The sequence below is a fragment of the Chrysochloris asiatica genome, unplaced genomic scaffold (genome assembly GCF_000296735.1).
Source record: "Chrysochloris asiatica unplaced genomic scaffold, ChrAsi1.0 scaffold00004, whole genome shotgun sequence".
Classification (NCBI taxonomy): Eukaryota; Metazoa; Chordata; class Mammalia; order Afrosoricida; family Chrysochloridae; genus Chrysochloris; species Chrysochloris asiatica.
This window is the reverse complement of record NW_006408522.1, coordinates 23,986,988-24,009,928: the sequence shown is the minus strand read 5'-3', so window position 1 is coordinate 24,009,928 and position 22,941 is coordinate 23,986,988. Positions and strand designations below refer to the sequence as shown.

Below are 22,941 nucleotides of genomic sequence, written 5' to 3'. Positions count from 1 at the left end.
GAGTTGGAACCAACTCCTCGGTACTTAACAACAACACATTTGAGAAGGGATGTGAAGGAGGGTGGAATACAAAGAGAAACCACAGGGAAGAAATGGGATAACAGTTGGTGCATGGAAAAGACTGCAGTCAATGAGATGAAACCTAGCGTATGGTTTACTGAATGTAAAACCGATGACCTTCTCTGTAAATTTTCACTCAATTCACAATAAAAAATTTTTAAAAAACATTTGCATTTCTATTGTTAAAAAGAGACAATGAATCATCTATTCACACACACAAGAACAAGAAATTTGACTGCTCTGACAGTCTGGTCTCAGACAAGCAGACATAAACACTATAATGTAGATTTAAAAGAGCCAGTGACTGTCCAAGGTCACACAACCAGAACAATCATAGACCTGAATTTTCTACTCCACTCTTAGCCATGTATTGTGAGATAAAAGAAAAGTTACTGTGTGAACATGCAAAGCCATGTTTAAATGGGTTGGAGGAAATGTATGCTGAAGGGAGTCTTAGTGAAGTTGGCTGAGAATCAGGGCATTCAGCCATATTTGTTGCCTTGAATGAGCACATTCTGGAAAATCCAATTGTCATTTTTCTACCAGGCACAACAATCATGAATGCAGCAATAGATTCCACATAATAACCATGATATCATTTAAGTAATTTAAGATTTCAGGAATAAATTATAATATTAGAATCATTATTTGTTTCTTTAAAAAAAAAAAAAAAACATGCAAAACTATTTACTGAACATTTCACCAACTTCTGGGAACGTCCTGAATAAGATCAATAATTTAACTCAAGAAAAAACAAAAAACCTTTAGAAATGTCCCTCTACTTTCACACATGTAATGCATTCGGGTCCAAGTTACTAAATGCTCAACTTTACTGAAGTTTCCAAATTTGAGGTAGAATAAAATTCTACCACTGAAATGAGGTTACCTCCATTATCAAATAATATTAATGCTCAAGAGGATTACGTGGGGATGGACTATGACTGTGTGTGAGACAGAGAGAACCAGTGGAAAACAGTATTTGCCAACATAATTTCTTTATTTTTAAACTAAGTCAGAAAATAGTCATAATTAATCTAACACTTTTCCCAATTTTTTTTTTTTTACATCAACACATTTTAACGCAACTACAATTGTTTTCACTACTTGTACCAGTCACTTTGAACTTCTTTTAATAAGGATAATGAGTCTGGCTGTTTGGCTCAGTTTTGCAGCTTTTGTAACATTTTTAACACTAACATATTTTAATACAAAACTGCTTTCATTGTTTCTACTATTTATTCCTATCATTAGCTAAGAAAACTTTGAACTCCCTTCTAAAGAGAATAATTCTAGCCCTTGGCTCGATCTCTTTCTTCTCTTCATCCCCACTAGGTTTTACACATTTTGGCAGCCTGCGATCCCTTTTGTAATTTTATGTTCCTGCCTTACAGTTTTCATGTCTAATTTGCCAATTAATTTCACTTAGAATCATTAACCTTGCCTTTTGTTTATATTCTAAACTCTTTATTTTTCAAAAGTGTTCTTCATTGTTTTCTTTTAAGCTTGTGTTAAAATGTGCTTTGCAGCTTTAGGGTTTGTTGATAAATTAAGATTGGCTACATATTAAAAGGTGTCCTAGTTTGGGACTGTAGGATAAGCACTAGACTGCTAACTACAAGCTAATGGCAAGGTTGGTGGTTCAAACTCACCAGCTGCTCCTTGGAAACCCTTCACAGGCTCACTCTGAGTCAGATCCAGCTCAAGGGCACTTAACAACAAGCTATTAAAATGGGAGTATTTGAGCTTTGTAGGATAAGCGCTGGCCTGTGAACCACAATGGTGGCCCAAGTCCACCAGCTGCTCCATGGGAAAAAGACGAGGCTTTCTGCTACTACAAAGATTTATAGCCTCAGAAACTCTGTGTTGTTGTTAAGTGCCGTCGAGTCGGTTCCGACCCATAGCGACCCTGTACAGGGTTTCCGAGGGTGTAAATCCTTACGGGAGTAGAAAGCCTCATCTTTCTCCCGCGGAGCGGCTGGTAGTTTCAAACCGCTGAGCTTAAGGTTCGCAGCCCGATTCGTAACCACTACGCTACCAGAGCTCCTTACAGGGTCCCTATTAGTCGGAAGCAACTTAAGACACTTACCAACAAGAAGACATCAAAGGTGTTGCTGTTGTTGTTAAGTGTGGTCGGTTCCAAGTCTTAGTAATCCTATATAGGGTTTCAAAAGAACAGCTGCTGAGCTTGAACCATCAATCTTGTAGTTCAAAGCTACCTTGCATTAGCCCATAATGCCACACCAGGGCTCCAGGACTTCATTAAACTAAAATGGAAAAGTTTAATGTTTGTGGAAATTGAACCATTTTTCTGAACTTTGTGTAAATTGTCTACCAAATTCCCTTCTGCACATGCTAAGGGGTAATATTTAGGGTTGTTATTAGCCTCCTCGTCTATCTCCTGTATTTCAAGCAGCCTAGGATTCTGCCTTTGTCATCAGTGTATAAAAACTTTACTGATAGATACATGCAAGGAGGAGAGATGTTCTGTTGTTGATTTGTTTTTTTCAAGATTGATCAAAAGATTAGCATGGCATCATGGAAGGAACATAAGTTTTAGACTCTTGCCAATCTGAATTAAAATTTCAGCTTTGTCACTCATTATCTGTGTGATCTTAGACAAATTACTAAATGCAGTCCACTTGCTTGAACTTCTGGGGTTTTGTGGAGAATTAAAAATATGTGCAAAGTGCCTGGTACACAGACAGATTCGATGAATGGGAACTGTATGACCTTGAACACATCACTTACAAGAGATCTGTAGGCCTTGGTGTTTTCATATATTAAAGTGAGGTAATAAAGGTACTCATTTCATGCGTTGTGAGAATCAGTAAATTTAATACAGTAGAGTACTGTACCTTTCATGTGGTAAGCACTGTTAGTATGTAGCCTATTATTACCATTATCTTTATTTTTATTAACTACCAAATATCTGTCAATACTCATGCTGATGACAGGAAAATTTTTTATTTGCCAAATGCTTTGCACAAAGTAAATATAAGAGAGAGAAAAGAGAAAGAAACATTTGCCATCGAGTCAGTTCCAACTCATAGCATCCCTATATAGGGTTTCCAAGGAGTAGTTACTGGGTTTAAAATACCAACCTTAAAGTTAGCAGCCCAGTGCTTATCCTACAGTGCTTACACAAAACATAAGATGTATTGTGAGTGCTCACTTTTATTCAGTAGCAGTGGATGAATAGCAGTGGAACATTGTCAGATAGCACCAGAATATTGAATGTTAAAACATTATAAGTAGCACCACAATACTGTCAAATATAGTGACAGAGGATAGGTCCCTCAGGTTGGAAAACACACAAAAAATGACTGGGGAAGACCTGCCTCTTCAAAGTAGAACTGACCATGATGACACGGTTGGAGTAAAGCTTTCAGGACATTTATTTGCTGATGGGGCACAACTCAAAAGGAGGAGAAATAGCTGGAAACATCTGCAAACATCTATTAGTAATTGGAACATGGAATGTACAAAGTATGAATCTAGGAAAATTGGAAGTTGTCAAAAATGAAATGAAACACATAAACATGGCTATCCTAGGCATTAATGAGCTGAAATTGACTGGTATTGGCCATTTTGAATCTGATCAGCAGTTCAAAACTACGAGCTGTTCCGCGGGAGAAAGAGGAGGCTTTCTGCTCCCATAAAGATCTACACCCTCGGAAACCCTGTGCAGGGTCACTATGAGTCAGAACCAACTTCACGGTACTTAACAAAAACAACATGCTGGGAATGACAAATTTAAAAGGAATGGAGTTGCATTCATCATCAAAAAGAATATTTTAAGCTCTATCTTGAAATATAATGCTGTATGAGATAGGATAATACCCATATGCCTACAGGAGACCAGTTATATTCAAATTTACACACTAACCACTGAAGCCAAAGATGATAAGATGGAAGAATTCTACCAACTTTTTTACTCTGAAATAGAATCAAATATGCAATCAAGATGCATTGATAATTATTGCCAATTAGGATGCAAATGTTGAAACAAAGAGTTAGTTGGATCAGTGGTTGGAAAATATGGCCTTGGTAATAGAAACAATGCCAGAGAATGCATGATAGAATTTTGCAAGACCAGTGACTTCTTCATTGCAAATACCTTTTTAAACAACATAAAAGACTACTATATACATGGACTTCAACAGATGAAATACACTGAAATCAAATTACTACATCTGTGGAAAGAGACGGTGGAAAAGCTCTGTATCATCAGCCAAAACAAGAGGGGCAGACTGTGGAACAGATTATCAATTGCCCATATGCATGTCATGGCTCAAGCTGAAGCTGAAGAAAATCAAAACAAGTCCACGAGAGCCAAAATATGGCTTGGAACATATCCCACCTGAATTTAGAGATCATCTCAAAAACAGATTTGATGCATTAGACACTAATGGCTGAAGACCAAAAGAGTTGTGGGATGACATCAGAAACATCATACAGAAAGAAAACAAAAGGTCACTAAGAAGACAAGAAAGAAATTATCATTAAGAAGACAAGAAAGAATGAAAAGACCAAAATGGATGTCAGAAGAGACTCTGAAACTTGCTCTCTAGTCGAGAAATCCTAAAGCAAATGGAAGAAATGAGGAAGTAAAAGAACTGAACAAAAAATGTCAAGGGGAAGACAAATGTGCAAAGACCTGGAGTTTGAAAACCAGCAGGGAGGGAAGAACAAGCTCAACATTTCTCAAACTGAAGAAATGAAGAAAAAATTCAAGTCTCGGCGTGCAATAACAAAGGAGTCTATGAACAAAATATTCAGTGATGCAGCAGAAAGTATCAAAAAGAAATGGTTGATGTTCAACTATTTCAAGAGTTATCATATGACCAAGAGCCAATGGTACCGAAGGAAGAAGTCCAAGATGCACTGACAGCAAAGAATGAGACTCCGTAAATTAATGGAATGCAAATTGAAATCTTTCAACAAATTGATGATGCACTGGAAGCACTCACTGTTCTATGCTAAGATGTTTGGAAGGCAGCTTCCCTGCCAACTGATCAGAAGTGATCCTTATTTGTGCCCATTCAAAAGAGAGGTGACCCAACAGAATGAGGAACTCATCAGACAGTATCATTAACATCACGGGCAATTGAAAATTTGCTAAAGATAATTTTAAAATGCTGTAACAGTTCATTAACAGGAATTATCAGAGGTTCAAGCCAGATTTAGACAAGGTTGTGGAACAAGGGATACCATTGCTAATGGCAAACGGATCTTGGTCAAAAGCAGAGAATACCAGAAAGATGTTTTCCTGTGTTTTATTGACTATGCAAAGGCTTTCAACTGTGTGGGTCATGACAAGTTATGGATAACACTGGGGAGAATGGATACTCTGAAGCACTTAAATGTGCGCATGAAAAGCTGCAATCATTCGAACAGAACAAGGGGATACTGAATGACTTAAAATCATTAAAGATGTGTGTGCCAGGGTTTAAAACCATTAAAGGTGTGTGCCATACTTATTCACTTTGTATGCTGAGCAAATAATTTGAGAAGCTGGATTATATGAAGAACAATGTGGCATCAGGATTGGGGGAAGACTCATTAATAACCTGTGATATGCAGATGATACAACCCTGTTTGCTGAAAGCCAAAAGGGCTTAAAATACTTACTGATGAAGATCAGAAGACCAGAGCCTTCAATATAGGTTGCACGTCAAGGTAAAGAAAACAAAAATCCTCACCACTAGATCAATGTAGCGCTGTAGGAAAACACTAGACTGCTAACCGCAAGGTCGGCAGTTCAAACTCACCTGCTGCTCCTCAGAAACCCTAGATAGGGCTACTATGAGTTGGAACCCACTTGACAGTACTTAACAACAACAACAACAACAACCAGTTTGGAGGAGTCCTGGTGTGGAACTGTAAAATGAGGACTGAACTGTTAACCACAAAGCCAATAGCACTTAACAACAACAGGATGGCTAAGATGAAAACATGTTGTTGTTAGGTATTGTTGAGTCGGTTCCAACTCACAGAGACCATATGCACAACAGAACGAAACTGCTCAGTCCTGTGCTGTACTCCTAATTGCTGTTATGCTTGAGCCCTTTGCTCTCAAATGTACTAATTCATTTCATTGGGGGTCTTCCTCTTGCTTGTTGACCTTCCACTTTACCAAGCATTGTGTCCCTCTCCAGAGACTGGTCCCTCCTAATTATGCCCAAAGTAAGAAAGACAAAGTCTCACTATTCTGACTTCTAAGAAGTATTTTGGCTGTATTTCATTCACCACAATTTTATTTGTTCTTCTCCAAAACTGTAACTGAAATGCATCAATTCTTCTGCAGTCTTCCTTATTCCTTTGCCCAACTTTCACATGCATATGAGGCTATTGAATAGAAACACATTAGTCCTGAAACTGACATCTTTGCTCTTCAACACTTTAAAGAGGTCTTGTGCAGTAGATTTTCCTAATGAAATACATAACTTGATTTGTTGATTGCTGCTTCCATGAGTGTTGATAGTGGACCTAAGCACAATGAAGTCTTTGACAACATCAGTCTATTTCCATTTATCAAGATGTTATTTATTGGTCCAGTGGTGAGGATTTTTGTTTTCTTTACATAGAGATGCAACTCATACTGAAAGCTGTGGTCTTGGTTCTTCATCAGTAAGTATTTTAAGATGAAAGCATAGAAAATAACAAATGCTAGTGAGGATGTGGGGAAATTGGAAACTTATCCATGCCTGGTGAGAACGCAAAATAGTACAGCCATTGTGGAAAACAGTGTGGTGTTTCTTAAAAAACTAAACCTAAGAATAGCATATGAACCAACAATTTTGTTCCTTGACATATACCTAAAAGGCTTGAAAGCAGAGACTCAAAAAGATACTTGTACACCAGTATTCATTGCAGTACTATTCACAATAGCCAAAAGGTAAAAACAACCTCATTGCCCATCAACAGATAAATGGATAAGCAAAAGTGGTAAATACATACAATGGTACATACAATTGCTCAGCCAGCAGAAGGAATTAAATCTTGATGAACGCTACAGTATGGATAGAGCTTGAAGACATTATGCTGAGGGGAAAAATCCTATCACGAAAGAACAATATTGTATTTGTCCTGGTGTGGCACTGTAGGATAAGCACTGGATTGCGAAACACAGATTGGTGGCTCAAATCCACCAGTTGCTCTTTGGAAATCTTATATAGGGTTGCTATGAGTCTGAACTGATTGAACAGCACTTAACAACTGCAATGACAACATACAAAGACAAGAAAAGGCAGATGTATAAAGATGCTTATTAGTGGTTACCAGGGGCAGGAGGGTGAGGGGAAAGGAGGATTAATGGTGATGGAAACATCACATTGATTCAGGGTAGAATTGCATAGCTGATTATTGTCATTGCTATTAATAAATTGTACATGGCGCTGTGGGCTAATGCGCTGGACTGCAAGGTTGGTTTGAACCACCAGGTAGATAGTTCAAGCTCACCAGCCACTCCAGGGAAACCCTGTACAGGGTCACTATGAATCTGAACCTATTTGACAGCATTTAACAACAACACCAGTAAAAAGCTGAATTGGCAAAAGTCTCGTTAGAAAACAAGTAAATGCAGCCAAGCACTTAAATACATAATTACTCATGTTGTTGTCAGGTGCCATCAAATCGGAACCAACTCATAGCGACCCTATGCACAGCAGAACGAAACAATGTCCGATCCTGGGCCAACCTCATTACTGCCGCCACACTTGACGCCATCAATGATGTCACCTGGTTGATCCATCTCGTTAGGGGTCTTCCTCTTTTTCTCTGACCCTCCACCTTACCCAGCATGACATCCTTCTCCAGCGACTGTTCTCTCCGGACAATGTGTCCAAAGTATGAGAGACGAAGCCTAGCCATCTTGGCCTCCAAGGAGCATTCTGGTTGCACTTCTTCCAAAACAGATCTATTGGTTCTTTTGGCAGTCCATGGCACTTTCAGTATTCTCCTCCAACACCACAACTCAAAGGCATCAATTCAATTACTCCTAGCAGATTACTTATTACTAGTTCTTTCCCCAAGCTCTTAAGTATATAAATGTCTCCTCCTCTAATTTGGGGGTTGACATTTAGAGTTTTCAAGGGTCATTCTCTACAGTTAAAGGATTGGTGATAGACAGGATGGGAAAGCACGGGATATCAAGTCTTGTGGAGATCAGAGGGGCTAAGGGTATCATGGCGAGTGGCATTCGCCACCTAGGAAAATTACTGTCTCCCCCGTCTCAGGCTAAGAAACATGGTTCATCAGTCTCCTGAGAGGGAAGTCTTCTCTCCAAGGTGCGCTTACTTTAACCAAGCTTACAAAACTGACTAATAAGATCAGAATGCTAATATATTATTTTACACTGAGAAATCTGTCATGGAGATTTCTGTAGGGGAGCCTACACTAATGCCAACTTAAAGGTATGCGATTAGCATAACATGGGTAAAGAGAAATTGTTAGCTACCTAATTTGAATATTTAATAGCTTCAAGTTAAAATATATTAATGAATCCATCTCCCTATCTAGGCAAGACTTGCCAATAGGAGCTAAATACTAAAAAATCCTTTGGCCAAAATTACCTTTTATCTGGCTAGTGCCTGGATGGTCACTGTCAAAGTTTGCCCCTATGATTCTTCCATTTTTATGTTTTCATGGTCAGCTAAATCCTCTTTGGTTTGAGATTTTCTTTCATTGTTATTGTTTAGGGCTGTAGAATCAGTTCTAATAGTGACCCTGTACAGGGTTACCAAGGAGAGGCTGGTGGATTTGAACCACCAACCTTGCATTTCAAACCAACCTGTGGTCCAGTGCTTATCCTATAGCACCAACCAGGACTCCTTTCTTTCATTGTTGTTGTTGTTGTTAAGTGCCGTCAATTCAGGTTCCGACCCATAGCAACCCTGTAGAGGGTTTCCGAGAAGCAGCTGGTAAGCTTGAACCACCGACCTGGCAGTTCACACGGCTTTACAGTCTGGCGTTTTAACCCACAGCACCACACCAGAACTTTGTTATTTCATTGTTGTTGTTGTTAAGTACCGTCAACTGGATTCTGACTCATAGTGACCCTGTATAGGGTTTCTGAGGAGCAGCTGGTGAGCTTGAACCACCGACCTTGCAGTTCAAACAGCTTTGCAGTCTGGTGCATTAACCCACAGTGCCACACCTTTCATAAAGGGTGTTTATATAGCCAATCTTATGGCAGTCCTGGTGTGGCATTGTAGGATAAGCACTGTACTGCTAACTCCTGAAGTCACTGGTTCAAACCTATCAGCCTCTTCTTGCAAACCCTATACAGTGTGGTTATGAGTAAGAATGGACTAAATGGCACTTAACAACAACAACATGGCAGATCATACAGGCCTTGAGACAATTCTGCCTCTTTTAGTGGGTTTTGCTATCATTTCCCTTTTAATCATTTCTTTACTAGTATTTAAAATTAACTTTTAAAGGGCAATCTTATTTTCAAATTCTTGCAAAGGTAAGAATACATACTATCAAGTTCAACATTGGAGAGTGATGCATATGAAAACTTTAGTAGCCAAGGCCGTAATCTATCAACAGAAATGTTAACATGTAAGACATGAAGAATGGAATGATGGAAGTAGTTGAGTGCCCATCGAGTCAGTTTCAACTGTTAGCAACCCCATACAGGGTTTCTGAGACTATCAGTCTTCATGGGAGCAAAAAATCTCATCTTTCTCTTGCTGGGTGGCCGGTGGATTTGAACTGGTTAACAGCCCAACTTGTAACGCACTATGCTACCAGGGCCCAATTAAAAATGGAATATGTGCCCATATATCACCTACAGAATCATTTCCACCAGTAATCAATCCAAAAGCTTATGGAAGACTCCATGTAACAACTTAGGTTGAGCTTTAGAAAAATGAGATTTTTATGAGGGCTCAAGACATTATTCATAAAATTGTTCATCAAGTTCCAGTGCCAATTGCCTCAACAAATGTTTCTTATATAAATGAAGAAAAGCTTCACTTTAAAAATGGTTCAGAAAATAAATAAATAAAATAAAATGTTTCAATACAAGCCTAACACCCATGCATTTAGACTCAGCACTTTCACCTTATGCTTTGTAAACAAGAGTCTCTGCAACTTTCTCTTACATATTCTTTCCCACATTCAGCCTGAGTTGATTAGAAAAAGGCACCTAAACGCCATTCATCACACATCAGCCACCACCACCATTACCATCACCAAACCGTATTATAAAGACCCATTTTCATATTATTTCTGTATACTCTAGTGTCCAAATTGGCCCAAGAATCAGTTCTTAAAACAGGATATTAATCCCACTAAACGTGGCAGCCAATCTCAATACAGGAGAGAAACAAGTCTCAGATGAGCCACCACACATGCCCTGCAGCACGTGTAAACTTTACCAAAAGTGTCTACTTATGGAAACGTATGATGCCTTACTCTTCAAACAAGCCAGCAAAGAAAGTTTTTAGTGAAGTCATAAAGTTCTAGAAAGTACAAATGCCACTCCCCTGAAGGTAAGACCCAACCGAGTAGGAGTGTGTTTTTATGTTTTACTCACTGCATACTGGAACTTTTCATTATAGTCACGGTCATTGGCCTTCACTATTCGTTCCACTTCTAAAAAGAAAGAGAAATCAGTCATGAAATTAAATGTTAGACCCACAGAAACATAGAATTCATTAAAGTAATATCACTTAGGTTACTTAAATGGTTGTCAAGGTTGCTAGAATTCTTTCCTTTGAAATTTGAAGGGCATGGGCTTTTTCCAGTCTAAATGTTGGAACAAGTGTTGGAAAGTCCAAGAATGGAAAGCTAAAATGTTTCTCATTACTTTTCTGATGCCAGCCATAAAGCAAAACATGTATCTCCAGTTTTCTAAGTCCCCTCATGACCACAAAGACCCTTTCTCTTAACTTCAAGCTGTTCCTAAAGGAGAAAGAGCAACTGACAGTCAAATGCCAACCTGGAAAGGAACTTTATTTTTGCTGCAAAGTCACAAAAGATAATATTACCAAAAAAAAATCATACAGAAGTGGCGAGTGAGGTTACTGACGTTACAGTTTTTAAGCCAAAGATAATATTTCTAAACAACCCAGGCAGGTGCCCAGACATACTGAAAGGACTGCCAAATGATCAGGAGACTAAAAACTGTCCTTAGCCAGAAATGGCCAAAAAATAAAGCATTTTCTGAATGCAAATACAAATGCTAGTGCAACTGACCAAAACAAAAGGAAAAAGACAAGAACAAAAGGACTATGGCAATGCATAAAGAAAAACTTGCCCAGCAGCAATGATTGCTGCTGTTGTTTGTTATTAAGTGGTGTGGAGTAGGTTTCAACTCATTGCAACCCAGCACAGGGTTTCCAAGGCTCCTTTTGCAGAACCAGAAAGCCTCACCTTTCTCCGATAGAACATTTGGTGGGCTTGAACCACTGACCTTGTGATGATCGTGTAAAAATAAAAATTTGCAGCAGGCAAAGCAACAATAACAAAAATGGTGCCTCAGAACCACCAGCAGAGCATGTTTTTGTAGTAAGAATATCGAGTTCTTACCCCACATTAACTCGATGTAGAAAGGGAAACAGTGAAACAGTGAACACTATGGGAAAAAGGTGACCAAAATAATAATCAGATTTCAATGTTGGGCTTTCATGGTAGATGACTTGACTATCTCACCTGTGATTCTCTTAATCCTGCGGTTCTCCACCGAGGTAAGGGACAGGTGGTAAAATGTGCAGGAATTTGAGTAAGAGTTTGTGTTTAAAGAAAGCACATTATCAACAAAATACATTGGAGAGTGGAAAGTTACTGGAGGCATATGCTAGGGATGGAATGGAGGACAGGAAAAGAGAAGCAGAGAAGACCTGAAAGTAGAAGGAAGACGAGAACGATGAGAGAGATGAAGAGGGAGGAAGAAACAAAGAGAGAACTTCAGCACCCACTCCCATATGCCAGGCACCATGCACTAAATATTTACCCAAAAGTTTAAGAGGAATCCCAGTGCCCTGCAGCTTCTGTGGTTTCTGCCCAAGTGTGAAGATCACCTCTCAGAAGTGCTTCTGACAAATGACACCTTGTCTTTGGAATGGTTGGCTCTATACTATTTGTAGTGTTTTATCTACTTGCCATCATAACCTGGCTTCTTTCTCACTTATCTAATAGGATCAGTTCCCTCTGATTGTTCTTGTTTTCCAGTCCAGCTCACCTAATTACTGATAGGAACAATACTGGATGGATGGCAAGCTAAGAACACCTGAGTGAGCTGGTCCCTAACGTGTATATCTCTCAAATCCAAAACTCATCGAGAATTCACCTCTCAACCAACCACCCACCTGAACGAAACCTGTCTATAAATGCACCATCTCTTCTTTATGACTGATTTCCCTAACAAAGAGCAAGACCATGAAACCCATGGGATTTGGAAAGGTGAGTCAGACTTAAATGCTTGAAAAGCAAGATATCCATTTATACAACCACACTTTCACACAAGAGCAATGAAACCGTAGCAGAAGGACAATGGATACTGTTGCAGATGAAGGGTGACATTCTCTTCTATACTGCAAAAACAACCTGGCCACTGGGAAACTTATTGGAATTTATAAGCTTACTTCAGCTTTAAAGTAAGAAAATCAGAAATGCTCATTTGTACATTGATTTTAGTTGAGAACTTATGCATTAAGGTGAAAAACATTTTTAAATGTTCACATCTGAATAAAGCATATGGAGCCCTGGTGGCACAGGAGGTTAAGCATTGGGCTGCTAACCACAAGGTGAGTGGTTCAAACCTACCAGGCACTCCATGGGAGAAAGAGGACGCTGTCTGTTCCTGTAAGATTTACAGTCTCAGAAACCATAGGGAGCAGTTATACTCGGTCCTAGGGAGTTGCTATGAGTCAGAATTTGCTAATAGTGATGGGTTTGGGAAAAAGATAATGGTGTTGGTTAAGCAACAGGATAAAACGGAGTCGATGTCACTTAACTGTACTTGCTCACCAGCCATTCCTCCAAACCCAATACAGGATTGCTATAGGTTGGAACCAACTTGAAAGCACTTAACTACAACAACAATTGTGCTTATAAAGAATGTTGAAAGTCTAATATTTTGTTTCATATATACCTACCACAAAAATATCATTAATAGAAGAAAACTTAAAGAAAATAAAAAGTTCCTGAAACAAAAAAATATTTAATGAACAGACTATACATTAGGGTTGTTATTAAGTGATATCGAGTGGGTTCCAAATCATAGCAACCCTGTATAGGGTTTCTAAGGAGTTACTGGTTGATTTGAAGAGCCAGCCTGTGGTTAACAGTCTGGTGTTTGCCCTACAGTGCCATACCAGGACAGACAAGATCAAAGAAAAAAATCTCTCCAATGAATACCAAAATAACAAAGAGGTGGAAAATGTGAAAAAAAAAACTTAAGAAAAGGGAACCTGAACAATGTTGTTAGGTGTCATCAAGTCTGCTCTGAGTCATAAGGACACTATGCACAACAGAATGAAACACTACCCCAATCCTGCACCACACTCACAATTGTTGTTATGTTTGTGCCCATTGATGCAACCACTGTGTCAATCCACTGCATTGGGCATCTTTCTCTTTTTTATTAACCCTCCACTTTACCAAGCATACTGTTCTTTTCCAGAGACTGATTCCCTCCTTATAACATGTCCAAAGTATGAGTGACAAAGTCTTCCCATCATTGCTTCCAAGGAACATGCTGGTTGTACTTCATCCAAGATAGATTTGTTCATTCTTCTGGCAGTCATGGTACTTTCAGTATTCTTCACCAACACTACAATTCAAATGCATCAATTCTTCCCTGGTCTTCCTTATTAATTTCCATGGACAATAGATGGAAGGAAATAATGAAATAAATATAAGAAAAATTTCCTACACCAGAGGAGGACACAATTCTTCAAAGTGAAAGGGCCAAGTACCAACTGGGATGAATGAAAGTGAACCCACAGATAATAACAAAATTTTGTTTCAAAAACAAAGAACAAAAATCAAAAGAACTACTAGAAGAAACAAACAAACAAAAACCTTCGGTTAGTCCAGAATCACAAGAATTAGACCAACATGAAATTTCTCATCAGCAACAAGGGTGTTAAGAGACACTGGAGTTCCCTTAAAACTTCCTTAAGTTTCCTGAAATTTTCTGTAAGTTTCCTGAAAACTTCCCAGCTTTAAGGAAAAAAGTTTAGAATTTCAGAATTCTATATATAGCCAAATAACCAATCAAGTGTGAAGGACAAACAAAACCATTTTCAAACATGTAAGAGCAATTTTCATATATGCAAGAGTGTTTATATACAAGACCATCTCCAAAAAACTTCTCAAGAATGTACAGCAAAGAAAAAAAGTAGATTAAATATTAAAAGTAAAATGGACTATGAGAATAAATAAAAGCAAAAGTGATGATCAACTGGAGACAAAAATGAGACTAAAAATGAGTGACACCTATTCCAGGTGGGCCACAAATGAACAGAAAAAGTAAATGTCTATTTCCTTTTATTTCACAGACTTTTTTAGGGAAAAGGAGTCCATGGGTGGTGCAAATGGCTAACACACTAAACTGCTAACTTGTGGTTCAACTCTACCCAGAAGTATCTCAGGAAAAAGGTCTAGTGACCTACTTCTAAAAAACAGGCATTGAAGACCCTATTAAACACAGTCCTATTCTGGTAGCGTAATGGTTACAAATCGAGCTGCTAACCTCAAGGTTGGCAGTTCAAAACTACCAACTGTTCTGTGGGAAAAAGGTGAGACTTTCTGCTCCCGTAAAGATTTACATCCAGGGTCACTATGAGTCAGAACCGACTCCACAGCACTTAACAACAACAACAACATTCTGACACCCAAGGGATTGTCATGAGTTGAAATCAACTTTATAGCAACTGGTTAGGAAAAATGAACCAGTTCTTAGGAAAAGTGCAATTATCATTAGTTCTTAGCTCAGACAATAATTTCTCTAAGGGATTCTCAAAAGAAGTCAGTGTATGATGTAAAGAATATAAAAATGAGTTTCATAGAGAGGTGTCTTAGAACACCCCAAAGGACATCATCTTAAAGTGCCATTCCCAGGGGTCAATGATACAGTCTCTGTACTTGGTCTTTACTGACATGATTAAAGCCAGAAACAGACATGAGAATATTTGGCTGAATAAATGAATTACATGTCATCCATCCATCAAGCAATCAGTCTAATGATTATATCTCTCAGCTGCACTTTTGCTAAATGTTAAATGACAATGAGCTTGAGATTTAACATCGTAGCAAACATCTGAAGAGTTTATATGCTGCCTTGCTGACTGAATACAGACCAAAAAGAGAGAAGATGAAGCTGGGAATAGGATTACCATGCTTTTATGAAGCCGACGGTCTCTGACAAAGACATCTGCCTAGATGGAAAATCAATCTTCATCCCAGTGAGCCGAGATACTAGCTACCAGCAGAGATAAAATGCGCTTTGAAATTTCTCATTTGTCTGCTAACCAAAAGGTGTGCAGTTGGAACCCACCAGTCACCCATAGGAGGAAGATGTGACAGTCTGCTTCCATGGAGATTACAACATTGGAAACCTTCTGGGGCAGTTCCACTCTGTCACATAGTGAGTCAGAATCTACTCAGTGACTCACAACAGCAGTATTTTAAAAAAGGAAAGAAAAGGGTAATAAAGGACTCAGTGTCCTACTTAGTATGGTGGAAATAGGCTTTACTTCCCCTAAACTATAAAGACCAGTGGAATTTGATGTTACCTTTAACCAAGAAGTATGTCAATGAGACACTCATATAAGCCTTATCTTTAAGCCATATGATTCCAGGTACATTCTTCAAGGTGTTATTTGCATAATATACACCAAGATAAATAAATGAAGAAGCCTTATTTACTTTATGACATTGTTGTTTGCAAATCAGTTCAATCTTCAAAAACATTTACCAAAAACAAATAAACCTGATGAAGCAATAGTTCAGTGCTCAGCTGCTAACTGGAAGGTTGGTGGTTTGAACTCACCCAGCTGCTCTGCTGGAAAAATACCTGGTGATCTAGTCCCATAAATTCACTGCTATCATAGCGACCCTGGATAGGGCTTCCAAGACTGTAAATCTTTACAGGATAGAAAGACTTATCTTTCTCCCACAGAGTGGCTGATGTGTTTAAACTGAGGACCTAGCGGTTAACAGTCCAGTGCTTATTACAGTCTAGAACATCCTATGGGACAATTCTACTCTGTCACATGGGGTTGCTATGAGTTGAAAATCAACACTATAGAACATACCAAAAACATTTATCAGAAAGAATAACCTTTGTTTCAGGATAATTGACCTATAACCTTTTTGGGTCTGGTAAAAAAGTGTCTGATAAGGTCACTCCTGGTTTAAGATAATAAAACCAAATTCATTTACTTCTATACATATGTCCGTCTTCCTATTTAGGATGGGGAGTTGCATCCAGAACATCCAGAGTAGTATCTGTTTAAAAGAAATACGTTTAAAAGATGGAAGGGGCATAGTCCTACCCTGCTGGAAACTTTAACCTCAGACAAAATGCTGTTCTGTTAGTAAGATCGTTAGTATCCATAAAAATTAGAGTTTGTAGAAAGAACCCTAATATAAGAAAAAGAGGCATGGATCTTAAAACAAGAGCGCTGATATCTCCCACCACCATCACCTGTGTGAGCACAGTTTAACCCATAATCTTTCCTCACCTAAAGTTCCTTGGTAGTGTAATGCTATTTGTGCTTTAAATATTAAATAAGGAAATATATAGAAAGTTCTTTGAAAACAAAAAAACCCAGAAAAAAAAATTTTTTTTTTCAGTTGAAATTGGCAACTGCTCATTGATTCTACTCCAGATTCTCAAAACCAACAACACCCAACTCCTAATCTGGGCTCTCTCCTCCCTTAGAATATAACAAACTACACACTATCTATCTTCCACTTCCAGTAGACAAGAACAGACAGGTCATTTACAATTTTTTTATTAGTTTGCCAAGACCAATTCATAACACCTTAATATTTAAGAGGAGTTAGTGAATACAGCTGCTCTGTTAATGGGACCAAGAGGAAGGAGAAGATTTAGGAAGCAACCCTTGGACATGTAAGTGATCACAGCAACAATGAGTCCCTAATTCATGGGCACACTATCTATCTTCAGTTAACTCTAGTGCATTTTGTCCTTTACCAAAAGTAGTTTAGGAGACAGCCTCAAGCTTGGCTTTAGACCCCCAAAATCATGAAATGATGAAGCACCATGGTGAATTTGGGGTCTCTCTACAAAACTCTTGACATTCTTCTCTGACACAGATTGATCTTTCTTAAGCAAGGTTGGTACCTATCCAAAAGCTAAATAATATCTCCAAACATGAAGTGTCATTTAGGGTTTTGAGTTGTTGTTGGGGTTTTGGGTTGGGTCAAATCTTAGAAAAAAAATTTTTTTCATCAAGTCTAATCAATAACTTAAGCTTTTTCTTTTTCTTAATTTTCTCTCATTCTTCACAATCTGGTCTGTGTGGTTTGGGAGCCAAGGCAATTCATTAACGACATGAGGAAAGAACAATGACTGGGGAGATCTTTAAAGAAAAGAAGAGATCTCCAGCCTCCAAGATTTTTCTAATTCGACTCCAAGAGCGCGTTCTGATATACTTGAAAACTGTGTGTCCAGAATCGGGGTTTCCTATTGAAACCCTGTGGTGACCTGCAGCACTATTTATTATTAATTATTATTATTATTATCCTCACAAAAGAGCTTGGAAACAGAGTTAAGGGATTCAAACAAATACTAAAGGGCATTTATTTGCTTTCCTCTTAGCTGAGCCAATTTGTTCATCAGGTCCAGATATCTGGAAAATTTGATTTTTTTAAAGTTTTTTTTTCTCCCATTGCTCACTATAGCATCACAAAGAAATACAAAAATGTTACTAACTCATTCTTCTTCTAGAGTACATGAACTAGATTAAGCAGACTCAAGGTAAAATCATAAAATCTGTAAATAAGACCTCAATATGTAGTTTTCTTTAAGTGTAGATTCGCAACGGGAGATTTAAGACTTACACGGCTCTTTGTAGGCTAAACACTGGATTGCAAACCACATGGGCAGAGATTTGAGCCCACCAGCCTCTCTGCTAAAGAAAGATGAGGCTTTCTGCTCCCGGAAAGGTTTAGAGCTCCAGAAATCCTATTCAGGGTTGCTAGGAATAGGAACCAACTAGATAGCACTTACCAACAACATAATGTTATTGTTGTTGTTAAGTACTATGGAGTCGGTTTCAACTCATAGCAACCCTGCATAGGGCTTCCGAGGCTGTAAATCTTTACAGGAGCAGAAAGTCTCATCTTTTTCCCATGGAACAGCTGGTAGTTTCAAACTGCTGACCTTGAGGTTAGCAGCCCAACTCATAACCACTATGCTACCAGAGCTCCTTAACAACAACAACATAATAGAATGAGAATGGCAACATTTATTATTTGTTTACAGCTAGATATTTAATTATTTAATTTCTTCAATGCTTGCTTTCAGTTCCAGCACTTTTCAGGTAGGATGCATTTGAGCATCACATGTCTTCTCATAAAAACATGCTCTAACCCCCTGATCAAAACATACCAATGAGATGAAGGCAGACAGAACACCCCAGACTATGCTCACTCTTCAAGCCTGGAAGAGAACCTATCCCCAAGGTTCAACTTTCAGCCAAACAATAGAAAGGCCTATAGGGTGTACAAGACATCTCTAAAGTGTTCAATAGTAAAGATGTCAGCTTGAGGACTAACGTGTATCTGACCCAAGGCGTGGTATTTTCAGTAACCTCATCTGTATGTGAAAGTTGAGTCACCACGCTACCTCTCACCCAGGCTACTGCAATGCCTCCATCCCCCTATCCCCTATCCTCTCCAATGGTCTCCCTGCTTCTGCGCTTGTCTCCTACAGTTTATTCTCAAAAGAGCAGCCAAAACATTCTTTTAAAATCATCTCATAGCTGGACTCAAAAGTATCCACTGGCTCTCCAGCTCAAGGGAGAAACCAGTTCTTACAAGGGCCTTCAGGTTCCTGTTCACCTTCAGATGGCCATCCTGTTAATCTATTTGTCCTCATGTTACTACCACAGGCAAATTGGCCTTGAAGTCAACAAAAGGTGAATTTCAGTTTCACTCCCTTGCACATTTCATTCCATGATCCTAGAAATAATGCTGAAACTATGTTCATGCAGTCACTTTGTTTTCTGCTTTTGGAGGGTTCTTTCAATTTGCAAAAATCAAATATTTTAACCAAAATTGACTAGGACCACTGTCTCATCATTCTTCAACTCATGTCAGATGGCAGCGGAATCTGTAAGTGGAAGTTGATTGTAGATACACTACGTTTGTGTTTAATGGAATATATTCAAATGATTAACGACCATTTCTAAAGAGAATAAAGTCGTTGGTGACCACCACAGAGTATGAGTGGCTCTCAGAAATCCTCCTACCACCACGTGGACTCACCCAATGTTGTGACATGGAGGTACTGAGCTCAAGGTTATATGACAGCGTGACGACATCCTATAGGACCTATTACCACAAGTATGGCTAATGGAGGAGATGGAAAGTTAGAAACACAGAGCCAGCAGTTAGCCGACACAGAATTCTTCCACTCATCAGACATGTCAAATTATATGTGCAAGATTTCATTTTCATCAGCTCCTAGTCAAAATAAAATGAATCTCCCAGTATAAATATATACTCAATATTGAGTATAATAGGCATGTTGTTATTGTTAAGTGTTGTTGAGATGGTTCCAACCTTATAGGATTTCCGAGACAGTATCTTTACAGAAAGTCTCACACATTTTTTTTGATGGGGGATTATACAAAATAAAATCACTTGCAGAATATCTATGAATAGAAGTACAGCCATAACAGCGTTTGTATTTAAAAAAAAAAACACAATTCAAGTTTGTCCAACGTTGTCAATGATTCTTACGTGTTACATGGCTTTATCAAATCATGAAAAGACTTTCAAAACCCTTAGCAATTTTATAAAAACTAATTTTAATTAACTTAAATTAATTAATTAACAGCAGCACCCAGCATCAAGAACAGCAACAGCTTGCAGTAGGACACACACCAGGCTGCTAACCATAAGGTCAGCAGTTCAAACCCACCAGCTGTTCCACAGGAGTAAGATGAAGCTTTCTGCTCCAGTAAAGAGTTACAGCCCAGGTCACTTTGAGTCAGAATAAACTCTGTGGCTGTGGATTTGCTTTGGGTTTGATATGCTTGAAGAAAAACAAACTTTTCTTTTTAGTCTCTCTACAGAAAATTATATAACAGATAATAGTCTGAGATGAGGCAGTCAAAAGTAGGGGCCAAAATCATGGGATGAAAAACATTAGAAAAGTGAGCCAGGCATTTCATTACAAAAGATATGCGATTTTCGTGGATTTTGCGATGTTTGTGGTATTTCTCAGCTCTTCAAAATTTGTAGTTTGTTGGGATTTCTTTTCTCATTCTAAATAAACAATTCTTTTTATACCTAGCTCTGCATTTTGTATTAGCTTAAGACCTCAAGTATCCATAATTATTTCTAAATCACAAAAACAGACACAAAGAACTAAGAAACTATCCCTCTCTTTTCTTCAGGATGTATAGTTTTGCTCTCTGGGAGACCACTGGGCCATTGCATGCAACTGAATTAGGTCTGCACTTATCCATGAGACACTGTGTTCACAGACCACAGATTTTAGAAGCCCACAAAACTATTTAAACCTTGTTTGTTTTAGAATCAGAATAAAAATTAATATAATAATAGTGAAGATATAATGAACCCAACATGAATTTTATTTGTGTTTATGCTGACACAGTTGTGAAATATTATTGTCAGTATTACTTATGGAAGAAGGGACCCATGAAGGCTAAAGTGCCAAAGTCCATGAAAGATATTCTGTAGCACTTGCCTGATTTTCCCACTCATCACCCACAAACATTCTAAAGGTTTCCCTTGTGGAGTAAGGTGTACTGTCTCTACACCTCCACATATTGGGGCCAAGTAGTCTAAAGACAAAGTCCTTGTGTGGCACTGTGGGTTAATGCAATGGACTGCAAAGTTGTTTGAACCATAAGGTCCGCTATTCAAGCTCAACAGTCACTCCTCAGAAACCCTATACTGACTTGATGACACATAACAACAGTCTAAAGAAAACCTAGTTACCTACATTTTCTGCTTTCCATATTATCAAACTACCTGAGTTCTGAATTCAGCATTTTACTTATGAAGAATCTTCCTCCTCATTGCTTTGTATAACAGCATATGTAACTTTCAATGGGATTTGGTTTGGGGGCTCCCATACAAAATCACAGAAAGGGTGAATAACAAAGGACAAAGACAAAAAATTTTACTGTGATCATAATGTTTAAATATTTGAGTCAATTAGCTGGAATTTTCCACATCTTGAAGACTGGAATTTTATGTGAATATAGAGTCCTGGTGTGGTGCTGTGGGTTAATGCACTGAACTGCAAGGTCGGTTTGAACCACAAGATCGGCAATTCAAACTCATCAGCCATTTCTTGGAAACCCTATACAGGGTCACTGTGAGTCAGAACAAATTCAACGGCACTTAACAACAACAGCAACAATGGAGAATAAAGCATATCTGGGAGAAAATATTTTCTTATGTCCCTCATGGTTGGCTTATTTTATTTTCACAAACATCTTCAATGACCTAAGCTTCCTAAGCATATGAAAATGTATATGATGTAAATGCACCCTTCTTGAAGGTTGCCAATATTAAATATATCTCAATGAGGTAAAAATATAATTTTTCCCCTTGCTCTTAGAAGCTGATTGTTTTGTAGTTCTTGTTAAGTTTCCTCAAGTTGATTCTGACTCATAGCCCCTGTTTCCAAGGAGCAACTAGCTGGTTTGAACCACCAGTTAATAGTCCAGTGCTTATCCTACTACAGTGCCACCAAGACTCATTCAAGCTGATTGTATTTGTTGTTGTTAAATGCTGTAGAGTCAGTTTCGACACATAGTGACTGTGTATAGGGTTTCCATGGAGTGGATGGTGAGTTTGAATCCCCCATCTTGTGGTTCAAACCTACCTACATTAAAAATACAATTATTGTGTAAATAGCATTTGTGGCAGAAATGTTTAGTCCAAATCTATGTTGCTGTTATTGCTAAATGTCGTCAAGTCGGTTCCAACCCACAGTGACCCGCTATAGAGTTTACAAGGAACAGCTAGTGGGTTTAAACCACCAACCTTGTGGTTCACAGTCAAGTGCTGAACCTACAATGCCACACCAGAAGTCCCCAAATTTATGTTGTTGTTTAAGGGGGAATACATTCATACTGTTGTTGTTAAATGCCATCAAGTCAATTCTGACCCATAGCGACCCCATATAGGGTTTCCAAGGAGCAGCTGGTGAGCTTGAACACCGACCTTGCAGTTCAAAGAAGCCTTGCAGTCCAGAGCATTAACCCACTGCGCCACACCAGGACTCCCAAATCTACGTAGAAGGAATCAATTAAACCAATCTAGAATGTGGGATATTGAAATGGGTTGCCAAAAGAGCAAACAGATCAGTGTTGAAAGAAGTGCAGCCAGAGTGCTCCTTGGAGGCCAGGATGGCCAGATTTCATCTCTTATAGCTCAGACTTATTGTCTTACTGAACTTATTGTCTCCAGGGACCAGTCACTGGAGAGGGATATCATGTTTGGTAAGGTGGAGGGTCAGAGAAAAAAAGCAAGACCCCAACGAGATGGATTGGCCTAGTGGCAGCATCAGTGGGCTCAAGCATGGCAATAACTGCCCAGGACCGAGCAGTGTTTCGTTTCATTCTGTTGTGCACAGGGCTACTATGAGTCAGTACCGACTCGATTGCACCTAACAACAACAGAAAATAG

The 22,941-nt window shown here is 38.6% G+C and overlaps 1 protein-coding gene across 1 annotated transcript in view; it reads right to left on the bottom strand.

The window, feature by feature from the left end:
- Positions 1-11,866, bottom strand: part of ATP8B4 (ATPase, class I, type 8B, member 4) — a 266,323-nt gene extending 254,457 nt beyond the window's left edge. The window contains exons 1-2 of the mRNA XM_006831865.1: positions 11,725-11,866; positions 10,607-10,665 (exon numbers count right to left, since the gene is read on the bottom strand). Coding sequence (XP_006831928.1) covers positions 10,607-10,665; positions 11,725-11,866 — 201 coding nt within the window. The remainder of the gene's footprint in view (positions 1-10,606; positions 10,666-11,724) is intronic.
- Positions 11,867-22,941: the final 11,075 nt, after the last annotated feature.